The sequence below is a fragment of the Pongo pygmaeus genome, chromosome 6, assembly GCF_028885625.2.
Source record: "Pongo pygmaeus isolate AG05252 chromosome 6, NHGRI_mPonPyg2-v2.0_pri, whole genome shotgun sequence".
NCBI classification, from domain to species: domain Eukaryota; kingdom Metazoa; phylum Chordata; class Mammalia; order Primates; family Hominidae; genus Pongo; species Pongo pygmaeus.
In genome coordinates, this window is record NC_072379.2 from 127288059 (window position 1) to 127312813 (window position 24755).

General features: G+C 49.3%; 1 protein-coding gene across 2 annotated transcripts; it reads left to right on the forward strand.

Annotated features, from left to right (window-relative positions):
• Nucleotides 1–304: 304 nt before the first annotated feature.
• Nucleotides 305–16906, forward strand: LEP (leptin). 2 transcript variants are annotated; one of them, XM_054496472.2, is made up of 3 exons: nucleotides 305–339; nucleotides 11284–11455; nucleotides 13704–16906. In XM_054496472.2, exons 2-3 carry the CDS (start codon nucleotides 11312–11314, stop codon nucleotides 14061–14063), a joined length of 504 nt encoding a protein of 167 aa, XP_054352447.1. In that variant the 5' UTR covers nucleotides 305–339; nucleotides 11284–11311; the 3' UTR covers nucleotides 14064–16906. The 2 variants fall into 2 exon arrangements, with proteins under 2 accessions (XP_054352447.1, XP_063524504.1); XM_063668434.1 differs by having other exon boundaries at nucleotides 13707–16900.
• Nucleotides 16907–24755: the final 7849 nt, after the last annotated feature.

Genomic DNA, 24755 nt, shown 5'->3' on the forward strand with positions numbered 1-24755 from the left:
AGGGGCCGGTCCTTGCGCCATAGTCGCGCCTGAGCCTCTGGCGGGACATCGAGGATTTCTCGCTCCTGCCAGCCACCCCCAAATTTTTGGGAGGTACCCGAGGGTGCGCGCGTGGCTCCTGGCGCGCCGAGGCCCTCCCTCGAGGCCCCGCGAGGCGCACACTGCGGGCCCGGGGCTAGCAGCCGCCCGGCACGTCGCTACCCTGAGGGGCGGGGCGGGAGCTGGCGCTAGGAATGCGCCGGGGCCTGCGGGGCAGTTGCGCAAGTTGTGATCGGGCCGCTATAAGAGGGGCGGGCAGGCATGGAGCCCCGTAGGAATCGCAGCGCCAGCGGTTGCAAGGTAAGGCCCCGGCGCGCTCCTTCCTCCTTCTCTGCTGGTCTTTCTTGGCAGGCCACAGGGCCCCACCCGACTCTGTATCCCGGGGAAACTGAGTCAGGAGGGAGGCAGGGCGGATGGCTTAGTTCTGTACTATGATAGCATTGTACCGAGTTCTAGCCAGATAGAAGGCTACCGGGAGCTGGGGAGCGTTGGATTTGCTGCTGGGCTGTGCCGGTGCCCAGAAGGCAGGACCTTGCAGAACCAGCCAGGTCTCTGGGAGACTGTCAGACCCACCAACCTCGTGGCATTCGCAGAGCTGAGATGCATTGGAAATTGCCTTGGGCACATCCCCAAAGATCAGGGTGTCCCACCCCAGTCTGAAGGAGATAAAGTTGGGGGTAGGAGGGACGCAGATGCAAGTGATCAGTCTCAGTCCTAGACATTGCCTTGCTCTGCGGATAGGAATTCAGGCTTCATTTTCCGGGGAAGTTCCTGACCTCTGAATGGGAGGGGCTGTGTAAGGCCAATGCCTAGGAGGAAGGCAACGATGAGTAGAGGTGGGGGGAAACAAGTGTCAGGAAGACTCAAAATCTTCCAGAGAGATTGTGCAGGGTCTTACCAGATCTGTCCTCAAAGCCATGCAAATTGCCTTCTTTGCAATGCACACAATGAGGTGTCTCTGGGGGTCAGAACTGGTTATTAGGGAACTTCTAGCCAGGACTGCTAAATACGCACTGTTGGCCCACCAGGCTCACCTATAGCCTTCCTTCAGTCTGGGCTTGGTTTGGATTTCACTGTGGGCGCCGTCGCCTTTACACTCCTGTTTCTATAGTTTAAAGATAGTGGAGCTTTGGGAAAGTGACTCCTTAAATACAGTTACGTCCAAGTGAGACAAGTGGCCTGGCTGTCATTTCAGAATAGCAGCTTCGAAGAGGTGATTAATTTCTGTTGGAAGGGTGATCTTTGGGGAGGTGGGTGAAGAGCAGAGACTTGGTGATACCGTTCCAGGAGCACAGGCTCTCTTCCTTTGCAGTGCAGAATGACCTCTGGCAGCCGGAGTTGTGTTTGTTCTATAGGATTCTGAGGTGGGCCATGGGCAGCTGGAACTGGGGAGTGTTCCCAGTCTCTTTCCTATTAGGATTGTCTGCAGAACCAAATATGGAGGCTTCTAGCAACGTGGGTGCTCCTGTTCTAATGCCCTTAGAAACAAGAAGGCCACACTGATCATTTCTCTCACTTAGGCAGGGAGACAAGGCAAGAGACAAACAGTGGATGCTTTTAGGTTCTTTCCCTTCCCAAGCAGTTGTGGACATTGGGCTGAGGGGAACATTTCCACGTTGGCTAAAGGAGCGTCCTCCTCATATTTTGTACATTTTATACCCAAAATAACTCTTCTTGGTATTTGGGGAAATATTTTCCTCCCCCTTCATTCCAGGAAATGGCTCCAAGTGCCAAGGACAGAGCCAGGGAAGTTGCAATGAATTCCTGTCCGTCAGCCCCAGGCAGATGCCTTGCGCGTCTGAGTGGCCCATGCAGAGCGCGGAGGTGGCCGCCACGGAACCTGGGTCAATGTCCCACCCCGGCTTAGATGCCGCCAGGGGCGTGGGAGCCAAAGAGAGAAGAGGGGCTCCGGGAAGGTAGAGTCCTTGTGTCTTGTGCATCTGTGAACAGCACTCGTATGATTTAAAGGAAAATTGAGCCAAATTCTGCGGCAGTCAGTTACCCCATCCCCACTGGGTAGGAGTCTGGCAGCCACAGCTCCATTCTGGCCAGTCGGCAGAGAGCCTTGAAATTCTTCTTTGTCCACACAGTTGTTTCAGAGAAACAGAGAGGTTGTTTCTGCTTAAAAACAACACACTTGGTGTCTGGGCCCACAGACTCCTTTGCACTTATTTCACGTGTGACAGCTGATGTGCCTCGTTGCTTAGCAGACAGCATGTTACTGTCTTTCCTGCTCAGTTTGTTAGCTCTCTGGAATGGAATCTATAATCAATGACCATACCAACATTTCACTAATATCATAGGAGATTTAGTCTCCATCTGGGTGTACATTACATTTGCTCTGGGGTGCTCCAGGCTGGGGGGTTGCCAAGGAAGAGAAGAGAAACCGCAGAGAACACGGGAGGGCAGAGCAGGGGTCTCTGAGAAGGGCAGGGGTCCCAGAGTGCAGGAGCAGGAGCCAGGCTCATGAAAGGGGCCACAGGAGGGAGTATCCAGGGATGGCAGTCAGGATGGAGCAGAGCTTAGGAAGCTGAAGGGAATCCTGGCCCACATGGGTGCTAGAGGGCACATAGGAAGTGCAGGAAGCAGACCAAGGTCCCCAAGAAAGGGAGACCTGGACACTGAAGCATTTTCTGTCTTTATTAAGACAACTCTATAAGAATTCCTGCTGGGCCAAAGTGAATTCTAGGTTGTGACTTTAAGATGGGAGCAAGTGAACCCTTGAGGAGGTAGGTTACCCTAGTTAGCCAATGCAGGTCGAGAATGGGAAATCTTTCATTTATTCATGCAACAAATATTTAACGAAGCCCTGCCGTGTTCCAGGCCTGTGATAGATGCTGGAACAGGTACAGGTGTTATTAATTGATCAGGGCAACCTCTCCTTCTGAGTCTTGCTGGAGCTTCAGATGCCCCTCACACAGAGCTCGAGGAAGCCTCAAAAATTGATCAGAAGCCAGGCACCATGGCTCACGCATGTAATCCCAGCACTCTGGGAGGCCAAGGCAGGTGGATCACTGGAGCCCAGGAGTTCCAGATCAGCCGGGGCGATATGGCAAAACCCCATCTCTATTAAAAAAAATAAACAAAAATTAACTGGATGTGATGGTGCACACCTGTAGTCCCAGCTACTCGGGAGGCTGAGAGGTGAGAGAATTGCTTGAGCCTGGGAAGTCGGGGGTCCAGTGAGCCTTGATCACACCACTGCACTCCAGCCTGAGTGACAGAGCGAGACCCTGACACACAGACACACACACACACAAGATTAGAGCTGAAACAGGAGTAGAAGCCTATCTGTATCTCTGATGAGATCAGATCTTTCTGATGAACAGGAAGAATGCAACCCCTGTACTCACATTGTGTCTGCTGGTTACATATGTTAACACGATTTCTCAAATGAGTCTTTTGGTTGCAAATAAGAGAAAATCACTCATGCTGGCCCTGTGTTTTTCAAATTGTCTATTGTGATCAACATTTGAAAAAAGAGCCGAGACTCTCAAGAGTGCATTACACACGGTAAGGGTGAATTTTACTTCTTGACACTTATTTCTCTTACATGTATCTGTCTGTCTCAAATGAAAAATACATTTAGAAAGTTGAAAGTTATCCAAGTGAGTATAAGAAAAGAGTATCTCACCCTGAAGGCTAAGGACAGGGAGGGCCACCAGGCCTCACGAGGACCCAGGAACCACAAAGAAGGCTAGGAAGGAGCACAGGCGGTGACCATACTCTGGCTCTGTGGCTATGTGGGCTCTGGTCTCTCTCAGCTGTTCCATGCATATGAAGCCAAATGTGGCTACCCTAGAGCTTCTGAGCCCTCAACAGAGATGAACTGGACTCTCTGCAGCCCCACTCTAAATTCCTAAGAGAGAAGTTGATTGACCCAATCAGGGTCAGGAGAAGGAAGGGAGGAGGAAAGGGAGGAGAGAAGAGCCTCTTGGTCTCTTGCCTACCACTGGCCAGGCAGTTGTAGCCAAGGGAGCTGGAGTGTAAATGCAAACATAGCCACCAAGGGTTGTGTGTGTGTGTGTGTGTGTGTGTGTGTCTTGGGTAGGTTAGATCTCCCAGGAGGTCCCTACTAAACAGACTTAAGCCCCCAAAATTTTAGCTCTCCAGCCTCACACACTCCACCCCCTCTACCATATTGAATTCTCCCAAACCAACCATGGCTTTCCCTAACTCGAGCTTGGCCAGGAATGCCCTGCTTCCCCTCTTTCCCCTGGGGAACGCCTGTCCTTCAGGCCTCAGTTCACATACTGCCTCCCTTGCAAAGCTCTCCTCCCATGCCCAGAGTCCCTCTTCCCCTTTGTTCTTTGGGTTCTATGCTTCTTCCCTCATAACTCCCACCAGGTTGTGTTAAAATGAGTTGTTCAAGCTCCTGTCTGTTCCACTAGATTCTGAGCAACTTGGAGAATGAAGATCCAAACTTCGCTGCCTTTATTTCCTCCTTTGTTCTTTCCTCATCCCCAAGTCCCTTCCAACTTGGAGTTATGAAGAAAGGAAGGAAGGAAGGGTGGGAGGGAAGAACAGGAGGGGATCCCACAGGAGAATGTGTATAGGGAGAGGACTCAGACTAGCTAAAGCTTTTCCCTCATAATTAATAGCAAATACCACATTACCTGAATTTAATTCACAGTAGCATACAAAAGACTCTTTGTTCTCCCCATTGCTGTCATCAGAGGGCTGTGGGCAGGCCTGATCTTGGCTCAGGAGGCCCTCCAGCCTGGATCTAAAGAGCAGCAGATGGGCCAAGCTCGGTGGCTCATGCCTGTAATCCCAGCACTTTGGGAGGCTGAGGCGGGTGGATCACGAGGTCAGGAGTTTGAGACCAGCCTGGCCAAGATGGTGAAGCCTCGTCTCTACTAAAAATACAAAAATTAGCCAGGTGCAGTGGTGGGCGCCTGTAATCCCAGCTACTCGGGAGGCTGAGGAGGCTGAGGCAGGAGAATTGCTTGAACCCGGGAGGCGGAGGTTGCAGTGAGCCGCGGTCGCGCCACTGTACTCTAGCCTGGGCGACAGAGCAAGACTCCGTCAAAAAAAAAATTAAAAAATTAAAAAATTAAAAAAACAAAGAGCAGCAGACATCTCTGCCCATCCTAACTCCTACTTTGACACTGAGGTCCCCAGGATGGAGGGTCTGCCTCCATCTGCCTTGTCCCCTGCAATGGCGGGAAGGAGATGGAGCTCAGGTTTAGAGGCCACCAGCTTCTTAGGGAGGTAGGAGGTGGAGGGTGGGGTGGGGGCCCTGCACACAACTGCCAAGTGAGGATAGGGTTGGGGGTCCACCTGAGGATGAGTAATAGTGAGGCTGGCGCAGAGGACCCAGGTGGAGGCAGACAGCAGAATTTGTGGTGGGGTGGATGGCACATTATATAAGCCTCTCTTGCTGCCCTGTTTACTGAGATTGTTTCATTATCTTTTTTGGCTTTTGTTTTTAAGAGATGGGGTCTTGCTGTGTCACACAGGCTGGAGTGCAGTGTGTGATCATAACTCACTGCAGCCTCGACATCCTGGGCTCAAGCAAACCTCCCACCTTGGCCTCCCAAGTAGCTGGGACCACAAGCGTTTGCCACCACACCCAGCTATTTTTAATTTTTTTTTTTTTTAAGACATGGGGTCTTGCTGTGTCGCCCAGGCTGGTCTTGAACTCCTGGGCTCAAGCAATCCTCCTGCCTTGGCCTCCCAAAGCCCTGGGATTATAGGCAAGCCACCACACCCAGCCACATTTCATCTGTGCAGCCCCAGGGGCTCCACATTCTACTTTTCTCATTTCTTCTCCAGGGTACCCATGGTAAAGGATGAGGGTAGAAGATGGGGCAGCCAGGGCTTGATTAAAGGAGAAGGAAGGCGGCCTGTGGAGAGAGCGGCCCAGGGAGTGCAGAGAGGAGCGGGCTGTGAGGGAGACAGCAGAGTGCAGGCTGCGTTCCAAATGAGCACACCGCCCACTGTGAGCCCACCATCTTCCTAGAGACCCCTCTCCTCTCCAGGAGCTGCTTCAGTAGCACTCAGAGGAAAGAATGACGCTGTATCAACATTTCAGCAGCTCATCTTTTAACTCTAAGAAAATGGCAGCTCCTAAATGTTCAAAACTGCTTTGGAAACTTCTGGAGAGAGGTTTTGCAGCTCAGGCAGATAGCTGATTGCGGCCTTTCTTCCACCCCAACCCATGCTCTCCCCATGCTCTCCTGCCACAGCTGCAGCGGGCCCCCGGGATCCTACATTTGCAGCCCTTTGTCTCTGAGCTCAGACTTCCAATTCCAAGTGGCAGCTGGTCAGGCTCACCAGCATGTCTGGCCAGTACTAGGACATCAGCAGGAGCCCAACCACCTCTTTCCAAAACCTCTCCTCGTGTCTCTCCTAGTTTCCATCTCCATCCTTCTAGTCAGCCAGGCTGAAAACATTTGCTCCTCAGGGTGCAGAAGGAAAAGCTTTGCCTCCCTACCTGGCGCTCACTGCCCCTGCGATTCCAGCCCAAGCTCTCCCCGGCTCCTCGCCCTGGTGTCAGCTGGAAGCCACCATCTCCTAAACCCACCTGTGTTCTTCCGCCTCTGCCAGGGCTGCCCTCTCCTCCACCTTCACAAACTCAATTCCTACCCATTCTCAGGTCCCTTATCAAATGCCATCTCCTCCATGATGCCTCCCTGATTCCTCTGCTGGAAATAATGGTGATAACAGCTAAGGCATTGGGGTTGGCTACGTGCCAGGCAAGGAGTTGGCACTTTACATGCTTTATCTCATTTCAGCCATATAACAGCGACAGGTGGCATTATGATTCATATCATCCCCATCTGATAGCCAGGAAAACTGAGTCCCGGAGAGGTTAGCCACTTTCCTAGGGCCCTGTGCTCTGACTCAAGCACAGCTCTGAGGAACTCTAGCATTCATCAGTTTAAGCACCATGACTTTCTTTGCTGAGTCACCCAAGGCATTTCTTCTGTTTAAATGTTCTTCCTTGGCCAGGCACAGTGGCTCAGCCCCAATGCGGTGGGTCACGCCTGTAATCTCAACACTTTCGGCGGCCGAGGTGGGCAGATCATCTGAGGTCAGGAGTTCAAGACCAGCCTGGCCAACATGGTAAAACCTGTGTCTGTTAAAAATACAAAAAAATGAGGCTGGGCGTGATGGCTCACACCTGTAATCCCAGCACTTTGGGAGGCTGAGGCAGGTGGATTACCTGAGGTCAGGAGTTCGAGACCAGCCTGGCCAACATGGTGAAACCCCATCTCTACTAAAAATACAAAAAATTAGCCAGGCATGGTGGCAGGCACCTGTAATCCCAGCTACTTGGGAGGCTGAAGCAGGAAAATGGCTTGAACCTGGGAGGCGGAGGTTGCAGTGAGCCGAGATTGCACCATTGCACTCCAGCCTAGGCAAAAAGAGGGAAACATCGTCTAAAAAAAAAAAAAAAAAATTAGCTGGGCTGGGTGGTGCATGCCCGTAATTCCAGCTACTCAGGAGGATGAAGCAAGAGAATTGCTTGAACCCAGGAGGCAGAGATTACAGTGAGCTGAGATCACACCACTGCACTCCAGCCTAGGTAAAGAACAAGACTCCATCTCAAAAATAAATAAATAAAAATAAATGTTCTTCCTTGCATTGAAGTTAAATATGTAAATTCTCAAACCAGTTGCTTAAGGGCACAGTTTTGTTCTTTACCTATATTTTTAACAAATATTTTATGTAAGTAGTTGACAAAATCAAATACCGTGTCTGCTACCGAGGCTTCCCTGGGAAAGCCATCAGCCTCTGCCCCATCCCTCCCCACTCCTGATTCCACTTTCCTGTGGTTCCATATCTTTTTCATGTCTATTTCTGGCCCACAGTGGGTGCTCAATACATTTTAGCCACCAACCATCAAACCTATATTGAGTAATTATGGTATGTCAGGTGCTATGCCCAATGAAATTGTATTAGGCTTGTACAAAAGTAATTGTGGTTTTTAAGAGTAATGGCAAAAACGGCAGTTACTTTTGCACCAACTATTTGCTGCCTTGAATTATCCCTCTTCTCCTCATCCCTAAACCCTGCTCCTCCCAGCCATTCTTCCTCCCCTTCTTGGGCCATGGCCAGGCCCCACCCAGGTACTAAGACTCAGGTGAACCAAGGAAGACTTAATGCCCACTCTTTTCTGATGCCCATGTTGGCATGTGTTAAGTCGGTTAGCATTAAGTTTGGCTGCATTTAGCAGAGACCCAAAAGAACAGTGGCTTTTAAAAGGCAGAGATTATGTCTCTCACACACACCCAGCACAAGTCCAAGACCAGCATGGCATCTCAGCTCCATCAACCTCAGGAACCGAGCTCCTGCAGCTCCCTGCCCTGCAGTTGATAAGGTGAGGTGTTCGTCCTCCTGGTTCAAGATGGTGCTAGAATGTTGGCTACCATATCTACAGTCCAGGCATCAGAATGGAGCAAGGGATGAAAAAGGAAGAGATGAAGGCACACGACAGGTTCCTGAGATCTGGCACAGGACACTTCTGCTTATATTTCACTGGCCAGAATTTAGTCACATGGTCACACCTAGTTGGGAGACTCTGAGAAGTAAAGTATTTATTCTAGATGGCCATATCCCTACCTAAGACTTGGAGTTTTCTATGACTGGGGAAGAATGGAAGACAAGATATTGGGAAAGACTAGCAGCCTCTACTAAAAGGTTGATCTGTGTTGATGTGTGTGTGTGTGTGTGATGTGTGTATGAGCATGTGTGTTATGTGTTGTGTGTTGGTGGGGCAGATTCTTGCGAGCACTTTGCTCTCAGATGGACCTGCTACCAGTTCTCTCTGCAGACCCCCATAGGTTTCCCCTAAACCTGGCCTCTCCTATTAGGCAGCCTTACTCAGCGGCAGCTTCTCAGCTCCATGTTTTCAAGGAACCACAATTTATTTCCAGCATCCACTGAAGCATATTATCAGTGGTGATAGAGGGGACTTGTAAAACTGTTTTTCCACTTAGGTATTAGAGGGTGGCCATTATGTGAGAGTGACTATGACCACAGTTAATCTGGTAATAAATTCTCTTGGGCAGGAGGGTGTCATCAACACATGAATCTTAGAAAAGGAGGCAAGCTGATCTTGTGCCGCATGGGGAAGACCCAGAGACACCAGGCGCCCTGTTAAGATAGCCCCTGGGAGGCAGTGGGCCAAATGCTTGATTCACAGTTGGGCTACAGGTAGTGTTGCCCAGCGTTTCAAGCCCTGCCTGGTAATTGTAATAATTTACTCCCCTCAGCCTGCTCTGGACACGCACACCATGGGCAGGGGCTTCACAGGTTCATCTCATTTACCCTTTTGAGCCAGGTGGTGGTGTTAGCTCCATTTTACTGAAAGGAAAGGATGCTTTAAGGAAGCATCTTGCCTGGAGACACAAAGCTAACAAGAGTGGAGCCTGCAGCTGGAGCCGCAGAGCCTAATCACTATACCCGCCCATCTCTGCTAGGGTTTCATGACATCGTATTGGGGATTAGCACTATTTAACTCTGTTGCACAAACATTTGGTGTATTACTCAGGTAACAAGTAGCTAATAGAGGAAATTTTACTTTTTTAAGACATAAATTTGCCTTTTCCCAAATTACTTGGTACATAGTACTTTCCATGTTTGAAGTTGAGATGTGGGTACAATACCATAGCTTCGTTCCAGAGCAGGGTATTTGTTTCCAAATGCCATGTTCCCAGCAGCTGCCCTTGACTGGGAATTGGGGTGTGATTTGGGCTTTTCCTTAAATCCTTGAGGAGCTGGAGGGGTGGGTGGCTCGCACTCCTGCTTTCTGGATCTGAATCCTGACTCTGTCACGGACCTGTTTGACTTTGAGCAAGTTGACTCCTATTCCTGAGCCCCATATTTTTCTCTTCTGTAAAATTCAGATTAAAAAAACATGGCTTTGATCAAACATTATAAATAATATATAGACAGACTGCTTGTTTTTATTGTATTGCCAGAAATGAATCCTACTAATATTGCCATCTATGGACAGAAAATGTTTACCTGTTTTCATCAAGACCCAGACGAGGAAGAACATGAAAAGCGGAGATTAATTTTACTGCCATCTCCAGAACCTTCATCCTAATATTTACTTACATTTTATTATTATTTCAGGCTCATGCACATATATTTAGCATGGATCATTGGCCACAGACTCACATACATTTAACTTTATTACCTTTTGCCTCATGTATCTCATTAAAACTTTGCTGCTTAATCAAGGAACTGCATATTATTTTAATTTTAGAATTCACAGTTCCAAGACTTTGAAAGTTTCAAGCGTTCTGGGTGAATGTCTTATGCTCTCTCCCGCCGCCATGTCTTTATACCCCCTGATTTCTCAGCCACTATGGCAACCACTTTCTACTCTTAGTAGCCCATATTCAGTCCAATCCCCAGCTCAGGAGACACTTCTTCCAGGGAGCCCCCTATGCGCTCTGGTGGTATCCTGTACCTGCCCTTTTTGCAAAGCTCTTTCCTCCTGGCTTAGAATGGCCCATTGACCTGTTTGTTTCTCCTATTAAACTGTAAGTCACTCAAGGGTAGAGAGCATCTGTTGTTCACCATTGCATCCTCGGTGCTGAGCACTTCGTCTGACATATTATTTAGAAGGTCAGTAAGTGCTAGTGGGATTCAGGCTCCCAGTGGGTGGGAGAGAAAGGAAGTAAGGAAGCAAGTGGTAAAGGCCCTCACAGAGTATCAGCAGGCTGGTGTGAGGGAGAAATGCAGAGGACGGGTGAGTAGCGTAATCGCTAATGATAGGGTAACGATAGAGCACATTTCACAACACCTTTAAGCCTTTTCACATGCATTAGATAATTTGATCCTCATAAAAGCCTAGAGATAGATATACTACAGGGATGAAAGTGGAGTATTTTGTGGTTATGTGATATGCTTAAAATTATGCAGTGAGTAAATGACTGGGTTCAGACCAGACCTTAAAAGTCTGTTATTTTTCCCTTGAGCATGCAATGAAGTCTACATCATCCCTGCCATGTCCATTTGATCACACCCTGGCCTCACAGCTCTGTGGTCTACAGGATACCTCATGGTGGTTTTATTGACCAGACAATAATCCTCTTCCTAAGGGGATGCATTTCATTAATACGTATGTAGATCATGAATTGTCTTTGACTTTGAGGGGATGGTAGCCAGGGCAGAAAGCAAAGCTGATTTTCATCCCCGTCTGGTAATGTGGTTGGTAATGTGGCAGATGGGTGTATTCTGAGATACCAGCTCCTTGCAGTGTGTGGTTCCTTCTGTTTTCAGGCCCAACAAGCACATCCTGGGAAGGAAAATGCATTGGGGAACGCTGTGCGGATTCTTGTGGCTTTGGCCCTATCTTTTCTACGTCCAAGCTGTGCCCATCCAAAAAGTCCAAGATGACACCAAAACCCTCATCAAGACAGTTATCACCAGGATCAATGACATTTCACACACGGTAAGGAGAGTATGCGGGGACAAAGTAGAACTGCAGCCAGCCCAGCACTGTCTCCTAGTGGGACTGGACCCAGATAGTCCAAGAAACATGTATTGAACGCCTCCTGAATGCCAGGCACCTACTGGAAGCTGAGAAGGATTTGAAAGCACAGGGCTCCACTCTTTCTGGTTGTTTCTTTTGGCCCCTCTGCCTGCTGGGATTCCAGGGGTGAGTGGTTCTAATTCTAAACCATTCTAAGAACATTTGATTTTGCTACATGTTTCCATTTAAAAATCACAGGATTTGGGCTGGGTGTGGTGGCTTGTACCTGTCATCTCAGCACTTTGGGAGGCCAAAGCAGGAGGATCACTCGAACCCAAGAGTTCGAGACCAGCCTGGGCAGCATAGGGAGACCCCATCTCTACAAAAATAATAAAAAATGTTAGCTGGGCATGGTGGTGTGCACCTGTGGTCCCAGCTAGGGGAGGCTGAGATGGGAGGATCACCTGAGTCTGGAAGGTTGAGGCTGCAGTGGGCTGTGATCATGCCACCATGCTCCAGCCTGGGTGACAGAGCGAGACCCTGTCTCAAAATAAATAAATAAATAAATAAAAGTCATAGGATTTGATCAGGCACAATGGGTCACATCTGTAAGCCCATTGCTTTAGGAGGCCAAGGCAGGAGGATCAGTTGAGGCCAGGAGTTCAAGACCAGCCTGGGCAACATGGCAAGATCTCTCTTTCCAATTTTTAAAAAAATAAAAATTAAAAATAAGAAAAAAATCATAGGATTCTCTGATATCATGAGGCCTCACGTGCTTATTTTCAACCTACCAAGGGGAAACCCAGGCCTCAGAGATTAGCTGAGCCACATGCAGGCACAGCCACTGTCTCTTTCCTTCCTGTCCCCTCTGTCCCCACCTTCTGTGCTCACCTTCCTCCCTGACTTCACTTCCTTGAAACTTAGTGCCTACGACCAGAGGGAGCCATGAAGTTCCTTGCATCCCATTGGCAGGTGCAAGACCCCCAGCAGCATCTCCTCGGGGCCTCTATCCCATCTCTAGATGTGCTTGTCATTAGGGTTCTTGTAGTTCCAGCTGATCTCTAGCCCTGCCTCTCAAAGATACCCAAAAGAGCAAGTCTACCCTTTTTCACATTCAACCCTCTACTGACTTGCAAATAGCAGTCAGTGCCCACCCTGGTCTTTTCTCTGGGGTCCAGCAGGCCTAGACCTTCAGCTATTTTCCTGATGAGGTCTGTATTTGAAATTAGGAAGATTAAGTTTGAATCTTCACACTTCTGATGTCTGTGAGATCTTCAGCAAGTTCCTTAATGTCTTTAAGCCTTGCTTTCATCATCTGGATAATGGGGATATCACACACTATTCACAAGGTTGTTATGAGGCCTAAATTAGCTAAATCAAGTGAATCCTCCTTACCCTCTGCATGGAGCTCTCTGGAGACTTCCACATCTCCTGGTCATTGTGGGTGTCTCATGGTGGTCTTGGGCAGTTAGGGAGAAGTTAGGTGTCCAGAAGCAAAGATGGCTCAGAACTAGATAGAGTCTTGGGCATTTTATAGATAAAAACTCTTGTCTCCTTTAAAAATAATAAAAAAATATTAGCTCAGCAAATTAGCCACTCAGCAAGACTGCACGTGATAGATCCCAAGTGCCCCACCTTGGGTAGTGTAATACACGATATCACGGGAGCCCCGGGTAGTAACCACGGAGGTGTCAGCCTCAGTGCTGTGGGCAGATGGATGGGGAGAGCCTCCCGGAACTGGAGTCACTGGAGCAGAGTTGGGTGGCCTCACTGAGGGTACGGCCTTGATCTCTAAGGAGAAGGGACTGCCTGGAAAAGCTGACTGGGAGGGAGGACTCAGCTGGGGGTAGAAGGGACTAGGGAAGGCTGGGGGTGGGGGTGCTTATGGAGGACCTCAGATGCCTGAGGAACAGACTCCACTAAATAAAACATAGGAAACCATGGCTGGTTCTTCAGCAGAGGCCAGGTAGAGAAAGGAATGACCTAGGAAAGTTGGTCTGGAAGTGGAGGGAAGGATGGTGTGGGAAGAGCAGGAATCTCGGAGACCAGCTTAGAGGCTTGGCAGTCACCTGGGTGCAGGATACAAGGGCCTGAGCCAAAGTGGTGAGGGAGGGTGGAAGGAGGCAGCCCAGAGAATGACCATCCATGCCCACGGGGAAGGCAGAGGGCTCTGAGAGTGATTCCTCCCACGTGCTGAGCACTTGTTCTCCCTCTTCCTCCTGCATAGCAGTCAGTCTCCTCCAAACAGAAGGTCACCGGTTTGGACTTCATTCCTGGGCTCCACCCCATCCTGACCTTATCCAAGATGGACCAGACACTGGCAGTCTACCAACAGATCCTCACCAGTATGCCTTCCAGAAACGTGATCCAAATATCCAACGACCTGGAGAACCTCCGGGACCTTCTTCACGTGCTGGCCTTCTCTAAGAGCTGCCACTTGCCCTGGGCCAGTGGCCTGGAGACCTTGGACAGGCTGGGGGGTGTCCTGGAAGCTTCAGGCTACTCCACAGAGGTGGTGGCCCTTAGCAGGCTGCAGCGGTCTCTGCAGGACATGCTGTGGCAGCTGGACCTCAGCCCTGGGTGCTGAGGCCTTGAAGGTCACTCTTCCTGCAAGGACTACGTTAAGGGAAGGAACTCTGGCTTCCAGGTATCTCCAGGATTGAAGAGCATTGCATGGACACCCCTTATCCAGGACTCTGTCAATTTCCCTGACTCCTCTAAGCCACCCTTCCAAAGGCATAAGACCCTAAGCCTCCTTTTGCTTGAAACCAAAGATATATACACAGGATCCTATTCTCACCAGGAAGGGGTCCACCCAGCAAAGAGTGGGCTGCATCTGGGATTCCCACCAAGGTCTTCAGCCATCAACAAGAGTTGTCTTGTCCCCTCTTGGCCCATCTCCCCCTCACTGAATGCTTCAATGTGACCGGGGTGATTTCACAGAGGGCAGAGGGGTGGACAGAGGCTTTGGATGACCAGAACAAGGTTCCCTCTGAGAATTCCAAGGAGTTCCATGAAGACCACATCCACACACAGCAGGAACTCCCAGCAACACAAGCTGGAAGCACATGTTTATTTATTCTGCATTTTATTCTGGACGGATTTGAAGCAAAGCATCAGCTTCTCCAGGCTCTTTGGGGTCAGCCAGGGCCAGGGGTCCCCCTGGAGTGCAGTTTCCAATCCCATAGATGGGTCTGGCTGAAGTGAACCCATTTTGAATGACTCAAGGGTTGGGTTCATCTGAGCAAGAGCTGGCAAAGGTGGCTCTCCAGTTAGTTCTCTCGTAACTGGTTTCATTTCTACTGTGACTGATGTTAAATCACAGTGTTTGCAATGGTATTACCCTGAGTGGATCTCCAAGGACAAGGTTATTTTAAAAAGATTTGTTTTGTCAAGTATCATATGTAGGTGTCTGCACCCAGGGGTGGGGAATGTTTGGGAAGAAGGGAGAAGAATCTAGAATGTGCTTTCGGAATAACATTTGTGTGGTGGGTTCTTTGGAAGGAGTGAGATCATTTTCTCATCTTCTGCAATTGCTTAGGATGTTTTTCATGAAAATAGCTCTTTCAGGGGGGTTGTGAGGCCTGGCCGGGCACCCCTGGAGAGAAGTTTCCAGCCCTGGCTGACCCCAAAGAGCCTGGAGAAGCTGATGCTTTGCTTCAAATCCATCCAGAATAAAATGCAAAGGGCTGAAAGCCATTTGTTGGGGCAGTGGTAAGCTCTGGCTTTCTCCGACTGCTAGGGAGTGGTCTTTCCTATCATGGAGTGATGGTCCCATACTGGTGACTGCGATCTTCAGAGCAGGGAGCCTTGGTGTGACCCTCTGAATGGTCCAGGGTTGATCACACTCTGGGTTTATTACATGGCAGTGTTCCTATTTGGGGCTTGCATGCCAAATTGTAGTTCTTGTCTGATTGGCTCACTCAAGCAAGGCCAAAATTACCAAAAATCGTGGGGGGTTTTTACTCCAGTGGTAAAGAAAACTCCTTTAGCAAGTGGTCCTGAGACCTGACAAGCACTGCTAGGTGAGTGCCAGGACCCCCCAGGCCAGGCCACCAGGATGGCCCTTCCCACTGGAGGTCACATTCAGGAAGATGAACGAGGAAGTTTGGGGTTTGCCGCCATCCTGCTGCTGTGTTTTTGCCATCACACAGTGGGTGGTGGATCTGTCCAAGGAAACTTGAATCAAAGCAGTTAACTTTAAGACTGAGCACCTGCTTCATGCTCAGCCCTGACTGGTGCTATAGGCTGGAGAAGCTCACCCAATCAACATTAAGATTGAGGCCTGCCCTCAGGGATCTTGCATTCCCAGTGGTCAAACCGCACTCACCCATGTGCCAAGGTGGGGGATTTACCACAGCAGCCGAACAGCCGAATGCATGGTGCAGTTGACAGCAGGTGGGAAATGGTATGAGCTGAGGGGGGCCGTGCCCAGGGGCCCACAGGGAACCCTGCTTGCACTTTGTAACATGTTTACTTTTCAGGGCATCTTAGCATCTATTATAGCCACATCCCTTTGAAACAAGATAACTGAGAATTTAAAAATAAGAAAATACGTAAGACCATAACAGCCAACAGGTGGCAGGATCAGGACTATAGGCCAGGTAATCCCCAGAGCATTACGTGAGCCAGGTAATGAGGCAGTGGAACCAGAGAGACCAAGTGCTTTCTGGAAAAGAGGAGTTTCGGGGTAGAGTTTGAAGGAGGTGAGGGATGTGAATTGCCTGCAGAGAGAAGGCTGTTTTGTTGGAAGGTTTGGTGGGTGGAGATGCAGAGGTGAAGGTGTGAGCAGTGAGTTACAGCGAGAGGCAGAGAAAGAAGAGACGGGAGGGAAAGGGCCATGTTGAAGGGACCTTGAAGGGTAAAGAAGTTTGATATTAAAGGAGTTAAGAGTAGCAAGTTCTAGAGAAGAGGCTGGTGCTGTGGCCGGGGTGAGAGCTGCTCTGGAAAACATGGCCCAGATCATTGCAACCACCTAATCAGGCTGAGGTGTCCTAAGCCTTTTGCTCACAAAACCTGGCACAATGGCTAATTCCCAGAGTGTGAATGGTTGTCTGTTTTTGTAACTTAAAAAAAAAAAAAGTTTGGCCGGGCGCGGTGGCTCACGCCTGTAATCCCAGCACTTTGGGAGGCCAAGGTGGGGGGATCACAAGGTCACTAGATGGCGAGCATCCTGGCCAACATGGTGAAACCCTGTCTCTACTAAAAATACAAAAGTTAGCTGAGCGTGGTGGCGGGCGCCTGTAGTCCCAGCCACTCGGGAGGCTGAGACAGGAGAATCGCTTAAACCCGGGAGGCGGAGATTACAGTGAGCCAAGATCGCGCCACTGCACTCCAGCCTGGTGACAGAGTGAGATTCCGTCTCAAAAAAAAAAAAAAAAAAGTTCGTTTTTAAAAAAAAATCTAAATAAATATTTACTTTGCCCCCTGGTCTTTGTTTCCTGTCGCCGTTCCTGGAGGGGCTTCGGTCGAGAGCTGTTTGTGTGTGATAGGGCAAGGCCTGGCTGGCCCCCATCCATCACTGGGGTCAGCTCCGCCCCAGGCTTGGCCACAGCCAGCCGCCAGTTATTCAGGCAAAAGGATTACCCTGTAAAGAAAACAGAGCTGGGTTTGGACGCTGAGAGGACTGGGAAACAGGTTGCAGGGAGGCGCAGGAAGCACACACCAAGACCCAGAGAGAGGCCTCTGTGCCATCCCAAGGAATGAGGACAAAGAGAGGGGTCCTCAGGAAGAAGGGATCCACTTCAGAGAGACCCCTTAACACGGGACAGAGCAAGGACAGAAAGAGGCATCCACTGGGATGGAAGAAGGACAGGATCCACAGGGAAAGAGGGATGAGGGGAATGAAGAGAGAAGAAATAAAGAGCTCAGCATCACCTTATGATGCAACTAATTTGGCACAATGCCCAGCACAATGTACCCCTCCATTCTGATTTGGTGGCCAGAAGAATTGAGATTCTTGGGCCGGGCACGATGGCTCATGCCTATAATCCCAGCACTTTGGGAGGTCAAGGTGGGTGGATCACTTGAGGCCAAGAGTTCGAGACAAGCTTGGCCAACATAGCAAAACCTCATCTCTACTGAAAATACAAAAAGTAGCCAGGCATGGTGGCATGTGCCTGTAATCCCAGCTACTTGGCAGGCCGAGGCAGGAGAATCGCTTGAACTCGGGAGGCAGAGGTGGCAGTGAACCGAGATCACGCCACTGCACTCCAGCCTGGGTGGCAGGTGAGACTCTATCTCAAAAAAAAAAAAAAAAAAAATTGAGATTCTCGAGATTCTTGGATAGCAAGCCCATTATTTAACATGTAAGCAAATTATTCAAAAAGCTTAAAACATACCTATCAAAGGTTAGACTCCTTATTAGTATTCCGCTTAATCTTAATTTGTTCAACAAACCATTCTGAGTTCAAATAGAGGTCCAAATCAACTGTATAAAAGATAACTTTGAGATAATGAGGAAAATTTAAATGTGGGCTCTGTTTTCTTTCTTTCTTTCTTTTAAACTTTTTTGCCAGTGACACAACCTCAGAACATCCTGAGAATATGTGTCCCAATTTCATTTCAGATGCTGATAAGAAATTCTAGTTAATTTTACTAGGTATAATGATGGCATAGTGGTGTAGTTATTCTTCAGTGCTTCCTTATGCATTCATGATAGATGCAAACAGAAGTTTAGGGTGAAATAGCACAATGTCTGGGATTAACCTTTAAAAACTTCAGCAAAACAATTTAACATATCTTATAGTTTTTTATAAACATTATATAAACTGTATATATAACATAGTTATATAGATATATCTATATCTATATATATATCAACAAGATCAGCAAAATGTTGAGAATTGCTAAAGCTAAGTGACAGACACATGGGAGTCCATTATACCAGACCCTTTCCTTTTGGGTGAAATTTCCAGAAGAAACACTTTTTGGAAATGTCCAGTTCAGCCTGGCCTGTCCCCTGCCTGGGCAATGTTGCATTCCTGGGAAGGAAGGAGGGGAGGTGGGGAGAGAAGAGGGAGAAGGAGAATGTGACGTGGAGCTGAGCTGTATTTAAAGCGCACATTTGATTTCACTGCCTGGCAGATGTCCCAGGGCCTTAGGGGGAAGGCAGACTGTCAGTGCAGGTGTGAAACAGTGAACTAAGACAGGGATTTTGCAAATCAAACAAGGAAGGAATGGTAAGAACCAGCTGCAAGGGGCAGGGAGAGGCAAGTCCTGAAGCTCACAGGAAAAAGCCAAAGCAGCAGACATCAGGGCCTCAAGCTCTGCCCCAGTCCTGCTGGGCCTCAGATGTCCCATGGAAGCCAACTCCCCCCACCCAAGGGGGCATCATAGTATTCCTGCTGTGCAGCTGTCCCTCCATATTAAATAACACTGTGTAGGCAGAGAAGACTGTAGACCATTTGTAACCGCGCAATGGGTTCACCTTGCCTGCTGCCTAGACAGAACCGATTTATCAAGACAGGGGAATTCCAATAAAGAGTAATTCATGCAGAGCAGGCTGTGCAGGAGACGGTGGTTTTACTATTACTCTAATCAGTCTTCCCAGAGCAGGGGGTTTTAAAGATAATTTTGCGGGGAAGGGCTTGGGAAGTGGGGAGTGCTGAATGGTCAGGCTGGGGATAGAATCACACCCGGTCAAGTTAGGTTTTCTTAATGTCTTCTGTTCCTGGGTGCGATGGCAGAACTGGTTGGGCCAGATTACTGGTCTGGGTGGGGTCAGCTTATCCATGGAGTGTAGGCTCTGCAACATCTCAAGCACTGATCTTAGATTTTACAACAGTGCTGTTACCCCCAGGAGCAATTTGGGGAGGTTCAGACTCTAGGAGCCAGGAGCTGCATGACCCCTAAATTGTAATTTACCCAGGAGCTACATGACCCCTAAATTGCACATTGTAAGCCTCAGAAACGAGGCTCCTATTTCTCCCTTCACAACCTTGATCCGGCAGCAGCCTGTGGCCGGCTCATCCCACCTCTTCCCTTGCTTACTTAGACCCCTTCCAGGGCCAGGGGCAGATCACTACTCACATCCTACCCCACCCACCCCAGACAGAATCCTCCTGAGTCCAGGAGATTCTGAGAGTGCAGAAGGAACCACCAAGGGGCCTGTTCAGAGGCCTGCCAGCGTTCCCTCTGGGGTTTCCCTTCAGCCAGCCTAAGCTGGGCCCTCCAGCGCCGGAGACTTCCAGGCACAGACGGACCCTCCCTGCAGAAGGTTGGTTTTCCATCTCAGGCAAATGTACCCAGTCACACCTCAGAAAAGCACCCCTGCCCCACCCTTTCATGCCTTAATTTCTGAGGAAACACCAACCCTCACAGCTTCACCCTTTCTGTGTAGAAAATGTGTGCATTTCTCTGAGGAAGAGCCGTAGGCGCTGTGCCAGCCATATGGAGCAAAGCCTCCCCCACGCACACCCACAACAGTCACAGAAGTGGGGGCTCCCTTCCTCTCATGGGCTTGGACTTTGCCTCTGACCCAAAATCTGGAGCCGGTCTGCACAGCCTAGCAATGATCTGGGGCTTATGGAAACAGTCTAGGAACCCCCTCCATACTTCAGGATGGAACAATTGAGGGTCCTGCCCACCCTTGGGGGAGCAGGTCAGGGTGTTCTTTACTCAGTCAATTTAAATGGATGATGGAACTGAGGCTTAGAAGCCTCACAAGACCTGCCCCCAAACAACTCACATCTGAGGATTAGAACCTGACTTGCAATGCCCAGGTGACATATGTATACACGTAGAAATACAAAGACCAGAGATTGATGGATATTTCTTTACTTGCTCCATCTGTGCCCCAAACACATACACACAGAGATTTTCAGCCATCTTCTGCTTGCCCACCCATCCCCACGTCTTCCCGCAGAGGGACATCCATTAGGAAATGCACTTGCAGGCCATGTCACTATCCTAATGTTGTTTTTTATTTGTTCTTATTGTGTTTGTTTGTTTGGTTTAGCGATGGAGTCTCACTCTGTCGCCCAGACTGGAGTGCAGTGGTGCCATCATAGCTCACTGCAGCCTCAAACTCCTGGGCTCAAGCGATCCTCCCACCTCAGACTCCTGAATGGATGGAACTACAGGAACATGCCACCATGCCTGGCTAAGATTTTTTTTTTTTAGAGGTGGAGTCTTGCTATGTTGCCCAGGCTGATCTCAAACCCTTGGCCTTAAGTGATCCTCCCATTTCACCCTCCCAAAGTGCTGGGAAGTGTCCTAAAGTTGAGGAGCTTACAGCCTGGGTTGACTGTACACACACACACACACACACACACACACACACATGCACACACACACAGAGCTGGCTCCAGGGCTCACCTACAGGTCTGCCCGCCTTCCCCACCAGCACTGCCGGAAGACCCCTCCATTAGTCTCCTGTCCTGCTCCTTCTCTGGGATGAAGAGCTCTTTAAATCATGGTCCTTGTGGCTGGGCGTGGTGGCTCACAAATGTAATCCCAGCACTTTGGGAGGGCAAGGTGGGTGGATGACCTGAGGTCAGGAGTTTGAGACCAGCCTGGCCCAATGGCAAAACCCCATCTCTACTAAAAATACAAAAATTAGCCAAGAGTGGTGGCGCATACCTGTAATCCCAGCTACTTGGGAGGCTGAGGTGGGAGAATCACTTGAACCCGGGAGGCAGAGGCTATAGTGAGCCAAGATCTCACCACTGCACTCCAGCCTGGGTGACACAGGGAGACTCTGTCTCAAAAAAAAAAAAAAAAAAAAAAAAAAAAAAAAAAAAAAAAAATCATAGTCATTTTTTTCCTGTTCCTCACCCCATCCACTCGTCTTCATTTTCATATATTTTACTTGTACATTTGTTTATTAATATCTACCCCAATAAGAATGTAGGCTCTGCCAGGTGCAGTGGCTCAGTCCTATAATCCCAACACTTTGGGAGGCTGAGGCAGGTGCATCACCTGAGGTCAGGAGTTCGGAACCAGCATGGCCAACGTGTATCTACTAAAAATACAAAAAATTAGCCAGGCACGATGGTGGGCGCCTGTAATCCCAGCTGCTTGGGAGGATGAGGCAGGAGAATCGCTTGAACCTGGGAGGCAGAGGTCGCCGTGAGCCGAGATTGCGCCATTGCACTCCAGCCTGGGCAACAAGAGCGAAACTCCATCTCAAAAAAAAAAAAAAAAAAAAAGAATATAGGCTCCCAGCAGGCAGGGATTGTCTTTTGGTCTGTTTTGTTTCCCGCTAGATCCCCAGCATCTAGGCTAGATCCTGGCACAGAGTAGGTACAACCTGTTGGCTGAATGGGTCTCTAACCTCAAGAGCTGATGCCCCATGTCGCCTTTGCATTTGGGTACAAAGAAGCAGCATGAGGGGAGGTGGACTGCTCTGCAGTCTGTCCACTTAGAGGATTCCAAGCCAGACATGGTTGCCAAAGTCTTGTCATGTGGACAAGACTGGAGGGAGATTGGGGATCAACAGGCAGAATGTGGCAGAAAGCAAGCTTTGGCTTAGTCTTACCATCAGAACTACTCTCCGATAGAAGGGCCAGCTGGGGCAGGCTGTGGGCAGATTGCTGTGGCAATGGCGCCCAGGTGTGACTCCTGCCTTCTGGTGTCCACCCCCAAGGTCGCTCCCCGCAACACTGACACTGGGCTTGGCCACGTGACCTGCTTGCCACAGTGGGACAACAGCAAACAAGACACAAAGGTTGGAAAAGTGCTTGCCGATGGGGACTTGTCCTCTCTCGCTGCAGGGAAGTCTTCAGCCACTATGCGAAGGAGCCCAGACTAGCATGCAAGAGGATAAGCGACCCTGTGGAGACAGGCACCAGCCCCAGCCATCCCAGCTGTATTAGTTGTTCTTTTTTTTTTTCCTATATTTTCTGACGCTGTGACATCTTGGGACCTCACTGACATTGCAGGGATTGAGCCTCCCAGGGTTAGCTAATTCCCAGAGATAGCAAACAGCTCAAGAGGTGCATACCTTTCAAATGCAAACCAACCAATCTAGAGCCCACACCCCAACCACCTCCTCTACTGAGCTGTCATACTCAAGGCCACTATCCCCTGCCCTAATCTTCCCAGGGCCAGGTACCAGACAACGAGAGCCAGCCCCCATGCTCCAGAGCCCACTGAAATTACTCAAACTAGCCAGTCCTAAACTTGCTTACCCTCACTTGCCTTGCTTTTCCTATGCAGTTGAACCAGTGTTCAAACCACGTCAACAGGAATCATTCTCCATCTCAGCTTTGTTTCCTTCGGCATTGGCTTTATTCTTAGACGGTGGCAAAGGTGATCATCAAAAACTCCAGGCCTATACCTTCCAGGTTGGCAACTCCCCAGGAAAAAGAGCCCTCCTTCCTAATTGTTCCAGCAAAAGTCCCAGAGCTGACTCCCATTGGTCTGGCTTGAATCACATGTCTATTGCTGAGCCAATCACTGGGACCAGGAAAATGCAGTACTCTGACTGGTTAGATTTGAGTCAAACCAAGGAAGGGGTCAATTGCACTTGGAATGAGAATGGGGATAGGGTAGTTTCCCAAAGGAAAAGAGGGTGTGTTACCAAAAAGCAGGAGAAATGGGTCTTGGGAAGGAAGAAACAACAGATTTCCTCCAGGAATGCTCTGAGCCTTTCTTTCCTGGCCTGTCTGATTCCTGACAGCTTTCTGGAACCTTGTCCCAGTCTGGATTTCTTTCTGAGAGAAGGAAGAGACTCACTCCCTTTGACCCTTTACTTTTGTACTGAGAACCAAAACCAGCTCTGACTGGCTCTTAACTTCAACCACACGGCATCAAATAAAAAATAATGTTTGACCCCGGACTTAGAAAAGGGTGGAATGATTGTCCTTGGCTCTGACAACCGCTTCTGATAAGAATGAAGAACATTTTTGTTATTGGTTATAGTGGATTGGGGCTTGATATTAAGTCATCCAAATTGTTATTCCTCTCATTGGGGTTATTTTACTGGTCTTTCTGCTTTGTTGGGGGGGTCACCCTTTTCCACTAGGAAATTTGTTCCTTTTTTCTTCCCTTATAATGGAGGTCGTGTTGTTGACACCTTATGTTGTAGGGATGGCTGTTCTGATTGCTTTACAAAAAGTGTAACGATCAGAAGGATTCCTTACAGCAGAACAGCACCTTGCCATCTATAAAGCACTTTCACACACGTTATTACATTTGATCTCTACAATAAGCAGCGTTGAGGAGAACAAATAGTATTATATCCACTTTCTATAGATATGGAAATAGACCCAGAGAGGTTAAGTGACTGGTTAAAGGTCACAGAGCTATGTTGCCTTAGGTAGCAGGAAAATATTGGCAAGGAATAAGCAGGCATTTATTCGAGGCTTGATTTATTTAACAAGATAAGGCTTTATTGTTACATAGTTCATCAGGGCTAACTCCCCAGCTCCCTTCTTATTTTGGTACACAAACTACGTAGTTCCAAAGGGACACACACACACACACACAAACCCTGGGCCACCAATAGCCAAGGTTACAGCCCAGCCAAGCATGTTAGCCTGCAGGCTCACCCTCAAGCAGGTCTGGGAGATGCAGGCCTGGCCCACGGGCAGATGCCCAGGAGCCCACAGCTTGGTTCAGTCTTCCCGCAGAGCTCCTCACCCCACCCAGCACCTTCTCTCCTCAAAAGGGGTGGTGGCTGGGGCTATGGGTAGGGCTGGGGCTTTGTCAGGAGGGAGAAGGCAAGTCTGGTAGGGCCTGGGGGGCTGGGGAAATTTCCTGAATGGAAACTCCAGGCTGATATGCTGGGGGCATTCCTTCCAGGGACTCTCCTCTCCCTCCACATCCTTGACTTTTCTCTCTGTGCCTGAACCCTGGACAGAAAATGAGTAGACTTTATGGGTCATGTGGAAACCAACGGGTAGGGCTCACCCACCAGCAGGTCACAAGACAAAAGCAGAGAGCAAGGTCACCAGAGTATGTGCTGTCTCCACTGTCCCTCCTGTCATGGGAAGAAGGGCCTTTGGGAAGCAAGGAAACCCCCCACAACACCTCTTGCTGTGGTCCTAGGAACCTCCAGGCAATCCTCTCTATTCCAACACTCTGCCTGTGTCCTAACAAACAAAGTAAATGGCAACGCCTGCAGAAGTGGGCCCTGACCCCGACCCTGTCATCTCAGCTCTGGGACTCATTGTGGGAGTCCTGGGCATTCAGCATGACAGACTGGCCAGTGGGGAAGTGACCCAGCCCCAGAGCTCTCTGGGAAACCTCTACATTGGCCCCTGACCCCACCCTGGGGTTTTCATAGGTCCAAGCACCTTCCCAGCATCCAGGTGAAAGGCCCAGCACTTATCAA